Genomic DNA, 20,681 nt, shown 5'->3' with positions numbered 1-20,681 from the left:
GGCATGTGCTTCTTTTTTAAGGGTTTACATCATTATGGAATTCTCAACTTCTTTTCACCTTTCTGCTTTAGAAGTCCACAGTTTGTGAAGATTGGGTGCTCCTGATCAGCTTCCTTAAGTTGCCTGGCTAGATCATGGCTATGACTTCACTTAAGAAACTTGGAATCACGGTGGCAAGATATGACTTCAGTATGCAAATAACATCAAACTCTACCCAAGATCGTCAAACCTGAACAACATCTGCTGGTTTAAATGTCTCCTCGGTTCTGCAGATATGTTGAAGGACACATTCTATAACATAATGTAACGTGTACTTGTAAAGCACGTTCACCCGTAGGCATCTTGGCGCAGAATAACTGATGTTTATCCTTATCCAACTCAATGGTGCTCATTTTATCGACCTCAGAAGGATGAAAGAAGACCAGCCAGGATTTGAACCTGTGAGCCTCTATCGCAAGCTAAATCCTTCTAAATCTGAATTTCTCAACAATCACCACTAGGCATTTCACCCATTCAAAATCATTCAGCTAAAACTGAGATTCACGTAGGCACTCACTCAGTATTATTTCACAATTAGAATGAAAGTCATTTAATACAGTAACCACGTTTTACTTGAAAGGAGTGTGCTTTATTGAAAACAGGAACATCGATTTATTTAAATTAGCGCTGTACAATTCAAGGTGTCCCCAAAAAGATCAAACCTAAAATAAAAATGGTGTACTTTAATTATGGGCCACGTCAAGAACCGGCTAGTGAGGATGAACTTCTTGAACAATTCTGGGCAGGAATCCAAATGTTTGCTAAAATGCATTACAAAATCACACCATTCTAGTATCTCTGTCACTGTTGTTTGCAGTCAGCGGGTTGGCCAGATTCTTTCTAAGAAAAAAACATAAAAAGAGGATTTAGTACCCGACATTTACAATAAATTGTTTACAAATTTTAGAAGCAGCTTGGACTAACTTTTAACTAATTAGTGAATAAGCGTGCACAAGCAGTTTAACACTTTCTTTTAAAGAGCTTACACTACATACACAACTGAGGACTGTATTGATGAAGTAAGATAGGAAGCCTCATTTCAACAGAGAACCCTGACTACCAAGAAGAATCAGGTCAAGTCCCTTCTTGACAGAAGATTAAAGAGGAGGTGGCTGTGGGTAGACAGAGAACCAGAGTTGGCAAGTAGTGTCATACCGTTCCTACAGATCAAGTAGGACTGTGTATCCAGACAACATAAACGTCAGAATATGGGGACTGAGTCCACTCATTTCATCAGAATATGTTGGTCCAAATCCTCGCTAGCTCAGTGTGCCTGCCATCTGGACCCCTAACCTTACAGGGTACCGGATGGTATCTACAGCCTCAGAACAAGACCACTCTAATTCCTCAAGGAAATCGTGGAAATATATCCACCTTTTTGTTATTACTTAGGCATGCCCAAAGGAAGACACAAGAAATACATGAATTGGCAGCAATTAGTAGCAAAGAAAACAAAGCATTGTAACCAGAATTATGACGTTTACAGAGATTATATGAGGATATATCATAATTGTACTCCTACCTAATACTACCTACACTCGCACGAGTATATAGTGAAAGTACCCCCTACCGGATCTCTTGGGTCAACCCAACTCCCTATACCTGTGTAACATGTATTAGGAAGCCAGGCTGGTGTAGCACAGGGCGCCTTCCTTTGCAGGATAGAGATTCAAATCAGCAGGGCTGCTTCTCAGTCACAGGCAAAGCATTACAGGATAATCCATAGAAGTGCTCCTCCGGCACATCTAGCTCAGAGGTGAGTTATATAATAAAAGCCTTGCTGCAATCGCACTGTGTAAGAGGTGCAGCGCTGTTGGTCTTACGACTCAGAGCTGTCTCCAACAAGACACCAAAGACAACAGCATAATGCGCAATCTTCTAAGCCTTAGCCGGATTGTACTAAACAACCTGGTAATATGCCTACTAAGAAATGTACGGCCTGCAAAATGATTTCTAGTATGCTATCATGAACGTGGAAAGCATCCAAAAAGTCACAGTTTAGAAAGAGGTCAAGTTTAAACATGTAACTAAAATGGCGATTTTGTACTAACCTCACAATAGTAGAGCCAGAGGAAGAGAAAACATCTTTGGTAAACTGCACCAGACTAAAGATACATACATGGTGTAGATATAGGAGAGATGGAGGAGATCTTCACAAGATTAGTTTTGAAGGTGGAATTCCTCCCTATCAGCTGTGAGTATTCCTCAGTTCTTCCTCACATTCAATGTTGTGTTAAGTACCCTTTCGACTCTGTCCCAAAAGGTGTTTAAATTTAAATGCTGATAATTCTGAGCACCAGACACCGATTTCTAATGAGTAGTCAAATCTGTACACTTGGGCTAAGTGCATAGAAGAGAAGAAACCTACTAAGAGAGAGTGCCAGCCACTGTGTAAGGGAATGTTAGCAAAAAGGTTTAATTGCAGTTGAGATATTGAGGCTTTGCTCATCAGACTCACATCAGACAAATGGGAAAATGTAATCTCTTGTGCAGTAAAGCAAAAACAGATCACACTGACTGCATCCTGACCACAGGCAGAATAAAACGTCCCAGGTGGAGCCCATAGGAGAAACGATGTCCCAAACAAAAAAACGTAGTCAAGTGGATCTAACCATATTCAGAGGTACTCAAAAAAAGGGTAAAGAAGGGATTGGTAATACCATATGAGAAGAAAATGAAAAATGGAACAGAAACGTGTCAACACCATAACCGTTTGAGACCGCATACTATTTAGAATCCGACACCGAAGGAATGTTATCAAAACTAAGTTACACTACACGAATCTGCCAGCACTAGTCCCGGAGACAATTGATTCTCGAGGACGTGACACAGCTGACGCAGAACACGAGGAGCAACGCAGGGTGAGTTGAGCAGCATCTAAGCCTCCTCTGCTGTGAGCCGGCACAGGTGCTGGTTCCGGGTGACTGGTTCAGTTTTCAGTCGCATCATCGACAGGAGCAAGCAGGGCAGAGGGGACAGACAGGGCTGTGCGGTGTACGCGGGCAGTTGTTCTTTGACTGCGTTGACCGCGTTAAGGATGCAATTGGCTCCCGCCATCTCGGACCACGCCGAACGTCGCCTGTAGGCTCCTGGCGAGCTTTGTTCTTTTGTTCTTGGTAGTGCACCGATTCTGCTCTGCACCATAAACAACTGCCTGCCTGTTCTTCTCTGCTCACACCCTGCACAGCCAGCCACACCTCCGAGGGCACAAGCAACTCCGCTACTGCAGATCCCGCCCAGAGGCGGGCAGGCAGCAGGCACATGAACCCATAAACACTTGGACAGTGCACCAATAGGGGGATATAGTTTTCACTGGCCACGCTGCTGCAGATCCTGCCCGGTGGCAGCCAGGCAGCAGTATTTTAACCTTACAAGCCCCTGCAACCACTTGGGCAGCACTACTCAAAGACGCAGCAGGGCTGCAGGTACACTTTCTCGTAAGATCTCCTTCAGGAGAAGGTGGCACATAGGTAGTAAGGCACTGATCTTGAGGATTTCTTTGAAGATCTGGACTGGGGTCAAGTGTGGGGCTTGCACTAGGCCTTGGCACCCCTGTTGGTGGCGCAGAATCGGCTGGCAATACGCCGATGCGGCTTGCTCCCCAGCCAAAGGAGCCAGTAAATCCTTGGACCATCTGGTGTGTTCTTGCCCCACTGTAAAGTACCTCATGTTATATGATATGGCTAGATCGGTGGGTCTAGTGCACAAGGTGTATGGACTGAGGATTCCCTCTACTCCTCTCCATTGATATTATCTCAGTGACGCTGTGTAAAGCTCTGTGACTCCCAGCCAACATGTTGTGTCTTCTTGGAAGTGCTGGCATTTTGCTGAGTGTGGTAGGAGAGGAGGACTTTACTTCTAATTTGTCATTGCCAATCTGGAATTTTTGCATTTCTGTACCTTGGAGGATGACTGGTGGATTATATTATGAGGTCAGGACGCCTACGTGGCTCTCAGAAAATGCCAAAGATCTTTAAGAAAGCCCAAAAGGCTGCATCACCCGGTAATGAGATGGATCTGGAGGAATTGCAGGCCCATACTGAGGTGCCACCAAGTACGGAACATGATAAGATGGTCTCTGATCAAGCAATTACGACTGCTAACAACAATTGGACTCCACTCTCCCGGTCCTATATTATGGACAATTTTAAACAGTCAGATAAAGTTCATGTCAAGAATTCCTGTCATACAAGGGAAACACGCCCTTATGTAAACAGGAGAGCTGTTACATAACTCAAGGGAAACACGCCCTTATGTAAACAGGAGAGCTGTTACATAACTCAAGGGAAACACGCCCTTATGTAAACAGGAGAGCTGTTACATAACTCAAGGGAAACACGCCCTTATGTAAACAGGAGAGCTGTTACATAACTCAAGGAAAACACGCCCTATAAAGGGAGGAACCGGGAGGTACAAGGCTGTCGGATATTGTGTTTACACCGACGTACCTGCTTCGTGAAGAGCAGTGTTCCGGAGTGGTGCTCCAGTAAGGCAAGAACGGAGGTAGGTCGAGTCGTTACTCCCTGGGCCGTGTCTTGCCCCATCGTCACCTGTGAAGGACCCGGAAGCTCTACCGGTCAACCATTGAGCTTCGCTTTTTGACTCGGCTGAGTCCAAGCGCAGTGGCGCTTTTGCTGGTTGGAGTCGTAACTCCCAGCCCGACCAGAGACACAGGGACTGCCAGCTGTAACGCACACCAGGAGGTGTTTGCCGCGTTACAGACTCGGAAGTCCACAGGATCGATCGAGCGGCTGCTCTCGGTTCAGTCTTCTTGCTTGTGATTGGGGTATCGGTGACGCATCACCAGGAGGTGACTCCGCGTCCCGGTGCAGTCTGAGGAAGAGGTTGAGCGGCTGCTCCCTTCAGGTAGAGACCCCGGCTGGGTGTTTCCCTGACTCCTCGATTCTCCCCAACACTCTTCGTGCCCCTCACAGCCTACCGATTGGCATTGTCGGCCATTTCATTTCTGCCCTCTGTTGGCATACGCCGGGATCGGCGTATATGCAGAGGACGGTTAGGACCATCCGTGCTGTGGGCTGGTAACGTACTTAGCCTGGAGGATTCCAGTGACTATAACTTTTGTTTGTTCTTTGTATTTTATTTGCCTTCATTAAAAGAACTAACCCTTCACAAGTGGTTGCGTCCTCATTGTCGTGTCTGTTAAACGATCCTGAGACGTTCAGGGCGTTACAGTTCAATGCGAGGGTGGGTTGTCTTTACTCATATCAGCCGAGCAGCTCTATTCTAACCAGCGATCGCTCTGGCAGTGCCTGGTGTGTTACCCCAAGAAGCTGTCATGGGTGATTGTTTGTTAAAGCCTGCTGATAATGATGATTTCTGTTTAAAAACTACTAATACAAAAGACGTCTCATCTAAAGGAGGCAAGTCTCATGTAAGAGTAGTTAAGGCCTGTGAGGGTTGCCCTCTGGTACAGCGCGAACCGCCTGACCTTTCCAACATGGCTGCTGCCATGTGGCAAACAGGAAGTTGGGTTGGCGGTCCAGCGGACTAAGCACACATTTCCAGCATCGCACCAATCAGAGGACAGTCAGGCGGGGCCTTGAGAAACAATTAGACTGCGCTCGGGATGTCTGTGTGGCGGGAAGGAGCAGAGGTGAACGAAGGCGAAGCGGAGGCGAGCGAGAACGAGACTGAAACCGACGGAGAGGGGGCCGGAACCAGCAAGAAGGAAGACACAGCAGAGGAGACGGTACCCAAGGACGTGCCTTCCAGGAGCGAGGAGGAGCAGTATTGTGACGGCCGTTCTGGGAGCAAAGAGAGAAAGTCCAGCACTCCCACCTCGGGAGGAGAGGCTGCGACTTCCAACCCCACGGCCCAGGAGGGTCATGGGTACAGGCAAGTGCCCAGGACTCGGTTCTTCTCGTTACGAGGTTGGTGGGTGGGGGTCAAGGGCCACACTACACCCAGTCACTAAAACGTTCCCTGACACCTAGGCACTGCACCATAGGGACGCACTGGTGACGGAAGCACTTTCCCCCCCTCTTTTGTGTGCGACCCAAAACGGAGGTCTAATCCTGTTTTCTTTTATTATTTTGATTTTCCCTGGGACATCTATGACCGGTATCCATCTCCTGCTGCACCTCGAGGAGCCCAGTCAGACAGACGACAACACCAAAAAGGAAACCACCACCAGTGACTGTGGACTGTATATTCTCCTTGTCATCTTCCTGCCTAACCTCCCGTGTTTCCTTTTCACTACCCCATCCCCAAACCAAGGAAGAAACAGCTGATGGTCTTGAGAGACATTGGCATATCTGAGTGCTTTACTTTGTTTCCTTTATTTTGTTAAATAAACGTCCTCATATCAAACACCTAAGACCGTCTCCAGGTATCCTTCTGTGCACTGACAAAGTTGTCAGTCCCAACCAGTGTTAACCCTCATAGTGGTTTAAGCAGTGGAATTCTGGTGTCTGGAGAGCATGACACAACTCCTCACGATGGAGGCAATGATAGCCCAATTGGCAGAGGGACAAAGTCATCTGCAGCTGGTGTTTGAAATTGGGACAATGTGAACGCGAAGCATTACAGACCGCACTAAAGGACCAGGCTGCCCTTATGTCAGCCAACCAACAGGTCCAAGACACAGCCATTCTGCGTCTTACTGACACTATAACAAATGCAAGGGTACACCCAAACGTCCCCAGTACTGTCCTGCAAAAATATCAGGAAGGGGACGACCCAGACTTTCTTTGTAAATTTTGAGAGGGTCGCCTCTACAGCCAGCTGGCCCCCAGAGAGATAGCCCCCTCTACTGTCTGGCGAGCTACAAGCTGACTTCCAAGCCTCCAATCCCGCAGGGACCAGCCCCTATACATAGATAAAAACGGGCCATATTAGAAAGTCTGGGGTGCGACCAAGAATATTACAGAGTCCGTTTCCGAAAGGAGAAATGGACAGCAGGGGACAATCCACGTGCTTTGTACTATAGAATAAAAGACTTGGGGAATCTTTGGCTCCAACCCTCCACTGCGACTATGGACGATGTGACTGAGAAGATCTGTTTGGAGCAATACCTGGAAGCACTCCCTCCCCAAACCAGGTCATGGGTCAAACAACACCCCTATCTCACGGGGACGGTTGCTGTCGACCTCGCATGCGCCTATCACAGGTCTCCTGACTTCAAAACCCAACCCCAGCGTCTTCCCCCGAACTCCCCGCGGCCCCAAACCAAAATGACCTCGGACATTCGACCCCTCCCTTCCCCAATAAAACATGTATCCAAACCACCTGTAGGAATCCAACCATTACAGGGGCCCCAGTGTTTTCACTGTGCAGAGTGGGGACACATAGCCCGTCAGTGCCTTCTCGACCCCCTCCCCAGGAGCCTATGGACATAAAGTACACCCGAGGTCGCATTGACATAGTAGGAGAACCCCCACAAAGGTATCAAAAGAAGATACTGGTAAACGGAAAAGCAGTATCAGCCCTACTAGACACAGGATGTCATCACACCATAATTAGTGAGGAACTTTTACCCGACACCATAAACCCAGGGAAGAAACACATACAGGTCACTTGTGTCCATGGGGAAAAGAAATGGTACCCTTTGGTAGAGGTTCTGTTGATCATAGACGGGGAACCACTCTTGAGAAAAGTAGGGGTGATACCCTCCCTTCCCAAAACCGTTCTCTTGGGGACCGACCTTCTCCATTTTCACGACTGTCATCTCTTTCTCCCCCCTCAGCCGTATCAGGGTGGTTGGAAAGCGCCCCATTTGCACAGACACGAATAGAGGGAGCCCCATCCAAAAGGATAAAGTCCCGTAGGGAAAAGAGGGAAGAAAGGGCAAAGTACCGCCAATCCTGTGATATGTTGTCCGCTCCTGTTCTTGTCTCCCCTGAAGTCCCTCAGATACTGAGCCGCAATTTCCGCGCTGCGCAGAGGGATGACACTACATTGCAACATGCCTGGAATCAAGCACAAGAGGACAACCCGGGGAAGGTAGGCCCCCTTTTTTGTGTTAAAAAGGGACTGTTACACAGGGTGATGAGAGAAAAAGGACACACCAAAGAACAATTACTGGTACCCAAAGCCTTTCACGACTAAATATTAAACCTTGCACAAAACCAGGCAGGAGGCGGTCATTATGAGAAGGAACAGACACTAAAGTATCTGCTCCACAGATTTTATTGGCCTGTAGTACCAGGAGGTGGCGAGGTACTGTGCTTCTTGTGTCCGGTGTCAGTTGGTAATTAACCCTGTCCTTCTCAGAGCCCCTCCCCAGCCACTACCAATCATCGACACCCCGTTCCAGCGGGTAGGAATGGACCTTGTAGATCCTCTCCTCTCATCAGCGCGGGGACACCAATACATATTGGTCCCGGTGGACTACGCCACTAGGTACCCAGAGTCGATACCCCTAACCAGTATAACCACAACAGTCGTCGCCCAGGCCATGGTCTTTTTTTTTTCCCGTGTGGAGTTCCCACTGGGACTCCTAACAGATCAGGGTACACCATTTATGTCCCGGCTCATGAAACAGATTTGTGCCCGGTTTGGCATCAAGCAGATTCGAACTGCTGTGTACCATCCACAAACTGATGTTCTGGTCGAGAGATACAATAGAACTATTAAGACCATGCTACGGAAGACCATAGAAAGAACAGGAAGGGATTGGGACCGACAGTTACCCCTGGTTTTATTCACCATCAGGGTACATGAGCAGAAGTCTACAGGGTTTTTACCCCCTACGAACTGCTGTTCAGGAGACCACCCCGTACCCTTCTGGATATGGCTGTTGAGCAATGGGTTGAAGAGGAAGCTGAAGGCAAACCGCTACTACACTATAGTACAACGTTAAGAGACACCTTGGTGTCCCTCTGGTAGAAGGTTCATGCTAACATGGATCGGTCCCAGACACAACAAAAACTTTTTTATGACAGAAACACGAAGTTATGAGAATTTAAGGTCGGAGACCTCGTACTGATACTGATGACCTCTACCGAAAAGAAACTGTTGGCTACATGGCAAGGGCCCTACAAAATCTCAAGACAACGTAACCCCAGTGACTTAGCGAGTGGCCGTACCCCACCAAACCCACACGGGACAAACATACCGTGTTAATCTTCTGAAAGCATGGGAGGCACCGTTACCAACACCGCCTCTCAAAAGCGTCTCCATACATCACATCGTCCTGGATAGGCCCCTGGTGATCCCTTCGGTCGCCTCAACACCCGAACAGACCAACTCCGTACATATATGTCCCCTACTGATGGAAAAACAGAGGCAGCAAGTGTTGTCCTTGTGTTCTTCGTTTTCTGATGTCCTGTCAGGCGTACCAGGACGTACAGACCTGGTTGAACACCACATAGACATAGCACAAGCAAAGCTCATCAGGTTGAGGCCATATCGCATACCCGCAGCCAGGAGACAGGCCGTAGCCCAAGAGATACAAGCAATGCTAAAAGCAGACATAACAGAACCCTCCCACAGCGCATGGTCCTCCCCAATTGTTCTAGTCCCCAAACCTGTGGTTAGCATCAGGTTTTGTATAGACTTCCGGCAACTGAATTCCATTAAAAAATTCGATGCCTACCCAATGCCCCGAGTAGATGAACTTATAGACCACCTAGGAGATGTCAGGGTGATGTCTATGATTGACCTCACCAAAGGCTACTGGCAGATTCCGATGTCCCCAGACTTGCGAGAAAAAACAGCCTTCTCTAACCCCTCTAGTCTATTTCACTTCAAAGTCCTTCCCTTTGAACTACACGGGGCCCCAGCAACATTTCAGAGGTTGATGGACGTCTTGCTACGTACATATCAGACATATGCGATGGCGTATCTAGACGACATCATTGTCCATAGCCCTGACTGGGAAACACACCTTGTACACCTTCAAAAGGTCCTACAGACACTCAAGAAAGCTGGTCTTACCATCAACCCCAAGAAAACTACGATGGGTACAGACCGTATCCGTTATCTCGGATACGATATCCAAGTTGGATAAATCACGCCACAGATTGACAAACTGGAAGCGATAGCCAGAATTCCCCGTCCCACCACAAAGAAAGAGGTTCGTTCCTTCCTTTGGTTTATAGGGTATTATCGCCAATTCATCCCACATTTTTCGACCCTTGCAAGCCCCCTCACTGACTTTCTCACAACAACCATGTCAGGGAAATCCCTTCACTGGTCACCTTCACAGGAGCATAGCTTTACCCGACTCAAAGACGCCATTAGCAAAGTACCTGTCCTTGTATGTACCGAGTACCAGAAGACCTTTGTGCTTCAAACAGATGCCTGGGGTAGGGGCCTTGGTGTGGTTCTCTCCCAGCCTGATAAGGAAGGGTATCTTCGCCCTATTCTACTCCTGAGCCGCAAGTTGTTCCCTAGGGAGACACGTTATGCCACCATAGAACAGGAATGCTTAGCTATCAAATGGGCCATAGAAGCCCTCCAATACTAATTGTTAGCACGACAGTTCCTTTTGTTAACTGATCATGCTCCTTTAACCTGGTTGTCCCAGAACAAAGACTCAAATCCTAAGGTTCTCCATTGGTTCCTTGCCTTGCAGCCCTTATCCTTTCGCACCATACATGCCCCGGGAAGGCTACAGACAAACGTTTACTTCCTCTCCCGATGCCCAGTGTCTGAACCGCCCCAGCATCCATTCCTGGAGGGGAGGCAGTGTGAGCGTTCCCCTCCGGTACAGGGCGAACCGCCCGACCTTTCCAACATGGTGGCCACGATGTGGCAAACAGGAAGTCGGGTTGGCGTGGTCCAGCGGATCAAGCGCACATTTCCAGCATCGCACCAATCGGAGGACAGTCAGGCGGGGCCTTGAGAAACAAGAAGACCATGCTTGGGACGTCTGTGTGGCGGGAAGAAGGAGCAGAGGCGAACGAAGGCAGAGCGGAAGCGAGCGAGAACAAGACTGAAACCGATGGAGAGGGGGCCGGAACCAGCACGAAGGAAGACACAGCAGAGGGGACGGTACCCAAGGATGTGCCTTCCAGGAGCAAGGAAGAGCAGTATTGTGACAGACGCTCTGGGAGCAACGCGAGTAAGTCCAGCACTCCCACCTCAAGAACAGAGGCTGCGACTTCCAACCCCACGGCCCAGGAGGGTCGTGGGTATAGGCAAGTGCCCAGGACTGGGTTCTTCTCGTTACGGGGTTGGTGGGCGGGGGTCAAGGGCCACACTACCCCCAGTCACTAAAACGTTCCCTGACACCTAGGCACTGCACCCTAGGGACGCACTTGTGACGGGAGCACTTTTTTCCCCCTCTTTTGTGTGCGACCCAAAACGGAGGTCTAATCCTGTTTTTTTTTTATTATTTTGCTTTTCCTGGGACATCCACGACCGGCATCCATCTCCTGCTGCACCTCAAGGAACCCAGTCAGGCAGTGACGACAACACCAAAAAGGAAACCACCACCAGTGACTGTGGACTGTATCTTCACCGTGTCATCTTCCTGCCTAACCTCCCGTGTTTCCTTTTCACTACCCCATCCCCAAACCAAGGAAGAAACAGCCGGTCTTGAGAGACATTGGCATATCTGACTGCTTTACTTTGTTTCCTATTTTGTTAAATAAACGTCCTCATATCAAGCACCTAAGACCGCCTCTAGGGTATCCTGTGCACCAGCGGTAATACTCACAAGGTCCAAGTACATTTGGACCCTGAGCTCAGTGCCTCATTCGCTTTTCCATCGAATGTGATGTCAGACAAATAATGTTGCCTGTTCCACAGAACTGACCTTTAAAAGCGGAAGGTATAGCTCAGGTTGGGGTAGATCGATAAAGTGCTCATAGTGACTGAGATATCTATGACATATGTTTGGATGATATCCCATTAAACCAAAGTTTCTCTAAGTCACCAATGCTTACTAAAAACTTAAAGGTCTGTAAGAGTTTAGGAGAGTCTATAAACCAGCCACTCAATAAAAAAATTAGCATGAATCCATTTATCCCCATAATTCGGGAGGGTGGTCAAAATTCGGGCTCACAACCAACTCAAACTCCTTAAAAAATTAACACTAGAGGGTCTGGACAGGAGTTTAAGATGGCTGAATTAATAGAATTCCGCAGATCTTTCATTCTTGGATAAATATGATGTTTCCACGTTAGTGGAAGCAAGTTCTCCCAAATATCAAATTTAATCGGATAACTATGTATGGTGAAATTTGTTGTGTACAATGGATACAATAACAGCATTAAATTTTCATTCCAATAAATACCATAGCTGTGTATGTGGCTGGGATAGACACTAAGCTGCATAACTTAACTAACTTGGTGGTAAGAGCTAAGTACAATGTTAATAACCAACTAATCAAATATATGTGTTCACATATCTTAGATAATGCGTCAACTTCCAAATATAGTAGTGTCTCTTATTGCTTAAGTAAAAAAAAAAAATGGCCATACAATCAAAGGCAGAACTACCTCTACCGACCTGATACTAATTTAGGGGCGGGGGCCACCAATGGGAGGATGAAGCTTCAAAATGTTCAGTGTGAAGTCCCCGCACATATTTCTAGTCGTTTAGCTAGGGCTACTAGGAAGTTGTAAGGAGGTTTGGGGCCATAAAATGAAACAGATGAAAGTCCTATTGTAAAAGAAAATGTTAATGCAGAGAGAATTCAAATTCTAAATTCCACTGCCTAATGTGAGGGTTCCATTGTTGCCCCCCCTATTTTTTTTTTTTAAAAGGGCTTTAAAGAGGCTGCAGAAGGCCCAGAATAAAGCTAAGAACACTATAGATATATCTGCTAAACATATACAACAACAGGGATTGTTATCCTATTTTCAACCCAACTGGTCAGAATATACAAAAGCAGGACCAACCTTTAACAGGCATAGATAATCCCTCTGGTTATAACCAGATAATTTATTCTAACTTCCTGCTGAGCTCACAGGTACCGAGTCTCAAAAAGGTGGTAACAAAGGCTCGGCAAGCAACATTGATATTTGTCATCCACAAATGCTGACTGAACCAGGTACGAATAACAGGACTGCGTTTGTGCAACATGGTAGTGTTACTCAGAGTATACCAAAGTCTAAGCCGATTAACGGAAATAATTGTGGAGAAATAGCTTGTCATCCATAAATGTTGATTGAACCAACTATAAATAATGAGGTTATGTCTGTTCCACAGGGTCGTGTTATCCAGAGAACACCTGAGCCTATGTTAGCTACTGGAAATAGGTCTGAATCTATTCAGAGATCGTTATCTACTTAAGGACATCGGAATAGCTTTTAAGCCAGTGGTATTGAACCAGGCCTAGAGACATCTATAAGGGTTATGCCAGAAAATCAATCTTCTAATGTCTTTAAACTTGTATTCCATCCCTTATATGAATTAAGGGGTCTACATTATAGTCTGAATCGCAGTTCAATTTTAAAACTCATCTCAGCAATTGAATTAACATTTATTAACTCTACGGATCATTTAACTGTTCAATTTAAATACATTTACCCAAACTTAGTTCATGAATCCACCATTACAACTTGGACTACTAATGAAATAATAAATAAAATTCGTGATTCAAATTTATATTTTATTAAATGTGGTGTTGAGATTAAGAAACGCACCCCCTCAAAATATCCCTCTATACTGGAAGTAGTAGTCCCAAAAATTAAAGAAACAAAAAAGCTGATTGTAAAATATCAATGCGATTACTTAGAGGTGCGATTATACCACTGAAAAATCCAGTTAACAACACAGGGCATTTTGTTACAAACAAGTTAAAAGGAGTACGTACCTGTGAATTTTTAACTAAAAATAAAATGCCATATGATGGTTGGGCATTGCTTCCAGAGAACCTTACAAATGAGTCTTCTGGTGATGCAAACTGAACTGTGCTTGCTGCTAGTGGAAACGATAAACAATTGAGAATATGCTCTTGGAATGTCCACGGTTTAGGTAATTTGCTGGCCGACCCTGACACACTTTCCTTTAAAAATGCTTTTTAAATTTTGATGTTACAGGAAACATGGAGAGAGCAAGATACTCCATTGCTTGGTTTTAATGAATTGAATCTTCCAGCTATACGTACCAATAATCGAGGCAGAGCAAAGGGTGGCCTTTCATTTTATATCACAGCTGAGTTAAGAGTAAAAGTAGAACCAATTGATTTGAAGTTAGCATGGATACAAGGTGTTTTATTACAGCATGATTGCTATATGATGACAATATTGAATGTTTATTTAAGCATGAGGAAAAATATTAAGATGACTCCGTTGTTTACATTGTGGGATTATTATAAGAACATTAGTACTACGGAATCCAACAGCCCGCTTGATTATACCTGGAGATTTTAATATACATGTGGTCGCATTTAACTCTTTAGAAGTGCCGAGTAATTGTACTGCTAAAATGTGCTGTGACAATCTGCAGCAGCTTGGACTAACTAACTATGTTAAATGAATCATATTTGTGTAAATCAAGGGTAGTTCAACAGTTTGGTGTAATTATCAATTACACCTTGGTTTCAGATAAACTGGGTTAAAACATTGTTAAATATAAGGTGACTCCTAGAGTCGAAAGTGATCATAATCCTCAGTTATTAACTCTGCATTTGCCAACAAGCTGCAATCCTAAAGCCAATGTACTTCAAAATATCATCAATTCTTCATATATTTGGAAAAGGCTGGTTTGGCACTCAGAAAAACAAGTTGAAATAATGAAGTTTTCTGAACTTCTAATCAAAAACAGTGATCAAGGCTTGTTGGGAGTAGGATCGATAAAGGATATGTGGAACTATATCACTTCATCAATGGTTGGGAAATTTATAGCATGAAGCCCAGCAAATGCTAATCTATTACTAGCCACTACTAACAAATGATATTCATCTAAGTTGCTTAAATTAAAACAGTAACTTAATAGGGCATCAAGTGAAGTTTTTAACCATCGATATTGGCAATCGTATCATGTTTTTAAGGACAAACTAAGGTCATTAAGAAGGTCATATAGACAAGAAGTTTGGCTGGTGAAATCACGTTATCAAACAGGGCTATGGCACAAATTATTAAAATGTTACTAAGCGGAATAATGCAAAATCTTTTTGGGATGTCATTAATGAATTGGAAAAGGGAGTCTTAATATTGTGGAGGAGGAATGGGTGAGGTTTATTACCAACCTGTATGGCCTGAGTGCTTCTGATACAAATAGCCAAGATTTGCAGTCACTACTATGTGAAATCCAGCAAGCCATTAACAGAGAAAGGGAGTAGCCCCAATCCGGTGCCAAACTTGGGATCAAGTTAAGACAATATAGAAACAGTCAATCTTTTGCTTTGGATTAGATTGAATGGGGCTCCTGGCCTAAATGGGCTCCCTAATGCGATCATCAGTGCCAATGTTGATATGTAGGCCGAAGTGTTGACTCCTTTGTTCAATGAGATAGTAGCATTGAATATTGTCCCAGAGTCATGACAAGGAAGCATTGTACAGCCAATTTTTGAAAGCACCCCAGTGGATAATCCTTCAAATGATTGATCTGGAAGATTGGGCAGCACTGCGGGAAATTATCCCAATTAACCAGACAAGATTTCATAAGGACCAATCTACAATTACTAATTTGCTGACCCTTACTTTAACAGTCGAGCGGGCTGTTTAAAAAAAACAAAATCTCAATATTTGTTTTAGAGATTTAAAAGCTGCTTTCGAATCAGTGCCATGATTATTATTATGGCAAAATATTGGAGGATGGGGTATTCCTCAAAAGCTGCTGGATGCTAGAACACTCTTGTATGCAAATACTTGGGTTCAGGTTAAGTTAGGGGATGGTTTTACTCTGTCTCGAAAAATCAAAATTTATAATGGTCTTAAAACAAGGCTGTGCACTTGCCCCTTGTTTTTTGTAATCCTTCTATGCCAGACCTGCTACAGCGCTTTGAGTCTGTCAATGCCTAACCTCCGAAACTTGCTGATGTCCATCCTAATTATCTACAATATGGTGACAATACGATTTCGTTGAGTCAAACTCCGATAAGTTTACAAAGATTAATACTGCATTTGATGACTATATAAATAAGATTGATATAAAATAATGAAAAGTGGCCAAGGGAAGTTTAAGACTAGATCACAGAGAGCTAGAGGTGGGCCAATTGAAGTGGTGGAGACATACAAATATCTGGGAATTTTATTTGATAATAGTCTAGTTAAAAAGCCATTTTAATGTTTTAAGGTCAAAAACATCTTTAATTCATGCCTTTAAATCTCTACGTAAATCATTGAGATGCCAATTGTACGAACATCTTCCTAAAGTTTTGGGAGCCAAGCTACAGCAAACCATTGCATATGGCTCGCCTATCACCAGGGGAAAAGATGCTAAACTACTGGATATACTGGTAACTAAGCCTTATAAATCAGTCTTTAGAATTCCCAGGTCGATTGGCCAAGCCAAAATGTATTTGGAGTTTGGTCTCCAAAGACAGTCCATGGTGGCGCAAGGGTCATTTTTTAAATGTATGTATTCCCTGTTTTTATCTGATGCCGTGAAATAATTCATTCTGTTTAAACAGACGCTTGGCGATCCCATATTTCAACATGTTTTCAGAGTTCTAATCTGCAGTCAGGGTTTCCAGAAATAAAAAAGCTCAGCTTTAAACAGCTTTTAAATAACAAGCATTTGCAATGCAATAGGTCTCGCATTGACGCGAGTTTGAGCTATTGACAATGCCTTTTATTTTTGTTTTCTTTTTAAAAACATAAATGAAAGGCATTGTTATTTACAATGCCAATAGCTTAAACTCGCGTAACTGCGAAACCTATTGCATTGCAAATAGGTGTTAATAGTGTCAATCGCAAAAAAAAATATTTCCATTGTAACTTTCTCATTGTTGCATCCTAAAATTGAAATGTTTTATACTAAAATGTTTCGTAAGCACATAACATTGGTAATAAGTAAAGGAAGTCTAAATGTATGGATAAATGTGCGAAAACTGTTTTTTTATTCATTTGGAAAAGTGAGGTAACAATGGGAAAAATATTTTAAAACTCATAATAATGTTGCCTAGATTACTGTCAAAATAAGAATGAACACACAAAATCCCACTCCCTATATTTATTTGCAATATTGGGAAATGTTAAGAACAGAAGCTGATTGAAAATACATCTTATTTAAGCTACAGTTCACAAGCCCTGATGCCAAGGTCTCTGTCTCCCTCACATTTCGCACCCAGCCACACCTACTCTCTCAGCTGTCAGTCTGTGTCATGTTTATTGGGTGGGTACCTGCGTGCTCATGTCCCTTGCACATCTGAGAGTGCACAGCGCAGTTCTAGGCGCTCGGTGTCACGGAGTGACTTGGGCCGGTTGGCGGCCGTGCACAGACCTATGTGCGAGGGCCCCACCTCAGTCGAGCTGCTTCTTTGAAGGTGAATTACCAGTCTATTACTGTGCCTGGCAGGCCTTGCAGGGCCTCTGTCCAACTATTGTGTCCGAACTGGACTGCTCAGAGCACGCTTCAGTGCCTCCAAGGGAGGCAGGTGTAGGACGTGGCAGGATGTGAAGAGGTTTGGCGGGCACCAGGCCACTGGCTGCTTGCTAAAGCGGGTTGAGTTTTGCAGCGCTCCCTTCGGAGGAGGATTCGTGGGTCCGAGTGAACATGGTGGAAGGTGAGTGTTTGGTCTCTTAAGTCCGGCTGTTTCCAGACTCTTACGGAGTTATGGGTTTTAATAGAGACGGTAGATTTTGTGGTAAAAAGATCGTTAGAGCGGATTCCTGAAGTGGCGGAGCGCGAGTCTGGAATGTAAGTCATCAGAACCGAATGTGAGACTTTATCCTATGCTGTCAGGGGCGGAGTCATTGAGCCGCGGGTGCCTGACAGAGAGGGGTGTCTGCTGTATGTGTGCGCTGCCTGAAGAAGAAACATGCCTGCGCCCGCGAGGCGCTACATTCGCCGGGGTACCTGGGGCCCTCTGGATTATACGCTGTGCCAAGTGGGAGCAGCCCTTCGAGCTCAGCACCTTGTAAAACCAGAAAAGCGAAAGTAAATGCCGTGCCGCAAGAAAAGCGAAGCGCGTGCATATGGTTTGTCCTTAAAACTGAAAGCAGAGCGCGTGCATATGTTTTGTCTTGCGTGCGCACAGCTAAGCTGTTAGACGTACATTTGCCCCCAGCCGAGTAAACTTTACTCAAGAGGAGCTTTTAGGCCATTGTGTGCAGCAGCCGTGGCCCTCCATCCGTCCCTCATTGACTACAGAGAGAGGAAGTCGGTGCATGGAGTTCAGACCAACAGAGAAGGGAGCCCGGGGACGCAAAATAGACGTCAGGCTGCGAGGTGATTAACGTCGCTTTGGAGAAAATGCAAGGTGAGGCTGTCTCAAGAGCGAGGGCACGGGTGGGCTGCAAGCGCAGTTGTTTTGGCCAGTGCTTATTTATGGAAGGGCTGCAATGATACTGAGCGCGGGCTGGGGGGCTTTATGACTTTGCCTCATGTCCTGGGCTGCATGCGCTAGTTAAAAAAAAAAACAACTCAAACAGACGCTGTGAGAAAGGTGGTAACGCGTCGCAAGTTGGCGCATGCACATGTGCAGTCCGCCTGCTGTCTGCATCGTGAACCCCTCCAAGAAGCTCGGCGAGACAGGAAACTTCTAAGGCCCATGTTGTAATGCGCCACAGTGCTTTACTAACCTGCATTTTTCTGCATGGTAACGCGTCGCAAGTTGGCGCGTGCACATCTGCAGTCCTCTGACTTGTTCAGCAAAGAAGCAGGAGGCGTGTTAACACGACGCAAGCTGCGGCGTGCACATGTCCTGTCCTGCCACTTCAGCTAACACCGCCGTACGCGTTCACAGCTGATGTCTTAAGCGCGTGCACCTATCCTTTCCCGCATCGCTAAGCAAGTCAGCAACAATAGATCTCGCCTACGCGATGCACTGAGTCGCTAGGCGAGACCTAAAAATGCTTATAATGAAGGTGAGAAAAAATAGATGGGGGGATTTTAATTAAAAGGGTAAACAGTCAAAAACTATTCAGTGTTTGAATGTATGATGCGTGTATCTGACGCTACACAACATTGCAACAAGAAACCAAAAACGCAGTATCAAACTGATATACATAGCTGAACATATCACAGTCAGGGAAAAGTTTTAATAACAGAAAAGAGCTTCAATAAATACGTCGGCTTAGTTCATTTTGTTACATACCACTTCCATTCTCCTGATTCTAGACATGCCCAAAACACAAATGCAACAGTCATTGATAAAATTAGTCAAAACGACAATTTTTTTTGCTGCTATTGAAAATATCTGACCATCAAAAGAAATCAAATATAATGCAATCAGAAGGTGATTTTTCCATAATGTTAGAAATCAATAGGACCGTAAGTTTGACAATAATGCTTCATGCTGCATGCCTGGGTGTTCTGCATGCTTATGCATATCTTGAACATCTCATAGAAGTAACTACGTCAGTAAGTAGCGATTGCTCAGAATTAACTGTGCAAGTGGAACCAGGCGCTCTTAAATGAAACAAAGTGCATCAAAGGCAGCTTTCCATTGGATGAGATTAGCGTAAGCCACGGGGATGGCGGTTGAGGTGGCTTCGGAAAGGGGGAGGGGAGGGGTGCGGGCTTATTAGTTCCCCCTGGACTCTCAAATACTACTGAGGATCTGTGCACTCAACACAACAATTTTTACAAACTCAAAACCAGCAGCGCCATGAAGGTAATTTATCGGCGCTGGTCATTACACAAGAGATCCAGACACAAGAGGGAGAAAGAAGAGCAGACGAAAATGGGAGGAAGGGAAAACTAGTCAAAGCAGACTGAGCAAGAATGATAGAAGCAAAAGAGCAGCAGTGGCAAAAAACAAGTACAGGGTATGGCAATAAGATTAAAATAAACTGCAGAAAAGAGACAGCTAGAAAATGTAAGAAAACGAGAGGAATGCAAAAAGTGAAACTGCATGAAAGAAATATTGACATATGGAGGGAGTCAGAGAATATAAAACAAAAGGGGTAGCATTAAAAAGGTTCAACAGAATGAAAAGAGAAAAAAAATCTTCAAAAAACAAAAAGGCAGGGAAAACGAGACTGCAGACACAAATGACCCATAGTTTAAAATAAGGGGCATGGGAGGAGAGAATATGGAATTAATTAAAATATTAAGCCGCAGAAAAATAAGCAGGCTATCTAAATTGCAGGCTAATATTTCAGTGAGATGCCATATGGAATTAGTACCTATTGAAGGCGTTTGTGAGGCTGGGGAGGAGGGTATATATTTATTGCACCTAGATAGTAAAAAGTTTGTGAGCAACTCATGCCACGTTGGAATGCGAGTAATTAATACAACGAAATAGCTTATTCTTCTAACACGCACTACACCGACCTGGCAAATCCATATATTTGTGCCAGCATTCCATTACTTTGTTCTCTTAAGACGGTAACTTTCCTAAAGCTCCACAATTTATTAAAATCATACTACACATGAATAACCGTAAATCCCTTTTTGAAACAATCATTGGCAGCCAATAGGTCTCGACTTTGGGACCTTATTAGTGGTTAGTCATGCAGCACATTATCCTGGGTTCTGTGCCACCATGGATTGAAGCATTGCACGCACAATATGTTTTAGAATATTTGCTTGTAACCAAAGAACAGTTCAATTTATACCATTGAACACTTCACAGCTAACACCAGACACATAAGATTACCTTTTGTTACCACGGCTGC

At 44.9% G+C, this 20,681-nt stretch overlaps 1 protein-coding gene across 6 annotated transcripts in view; it reads right to left on the bottom strand.

Moving 5' to 3' along the window:
- Positions 1-606: 606 nt before the first annotated feature.
- NAP1L4 (nucleosome assembly protein 1 like 4) overlaps positions 607-20,681 on the bottom strand; it is a 1,162,803-nt gene continuing 1,142,728 nt past the window's right edge. For all 6 annotated transcript variants that reach the window (XM_085644739.1, XM_085644737.1, XM_085644738.1 and 3 more), the window contains one exon: positions 607-879. Coding sequence is in view for 3 of the 6 variants with exons in the window: in XM_085644737.1 (XP_085500863.1) it covers positions 841-879 (39 nt within the window). In the remaining 3 variants the exon portion in view is untranslated. The remainder of the gene's footprint in view (positions 880-20,681) is intronic.

The sequence above is a fragment of the Triturus cristatus genome, chromosome 3_1 (assembly GCF_964204655.1).
Source record: "Triturus cristatus chromosome 3_1, aTriCri1.1, whole genome shotgun sequence".
In the NCBI taxonomy this organism is placed as follows: domain Eukaryota; kingdom Metazoa; phylum Chordata; class Amphibia; order Caudata; family Salamandridae; genus Triturus; species Triturus cristatus.
Note: the sequence above shows the minus strand (reverse complement) of the source record. Positions and strands in the feature narration are given on the sequence as shown.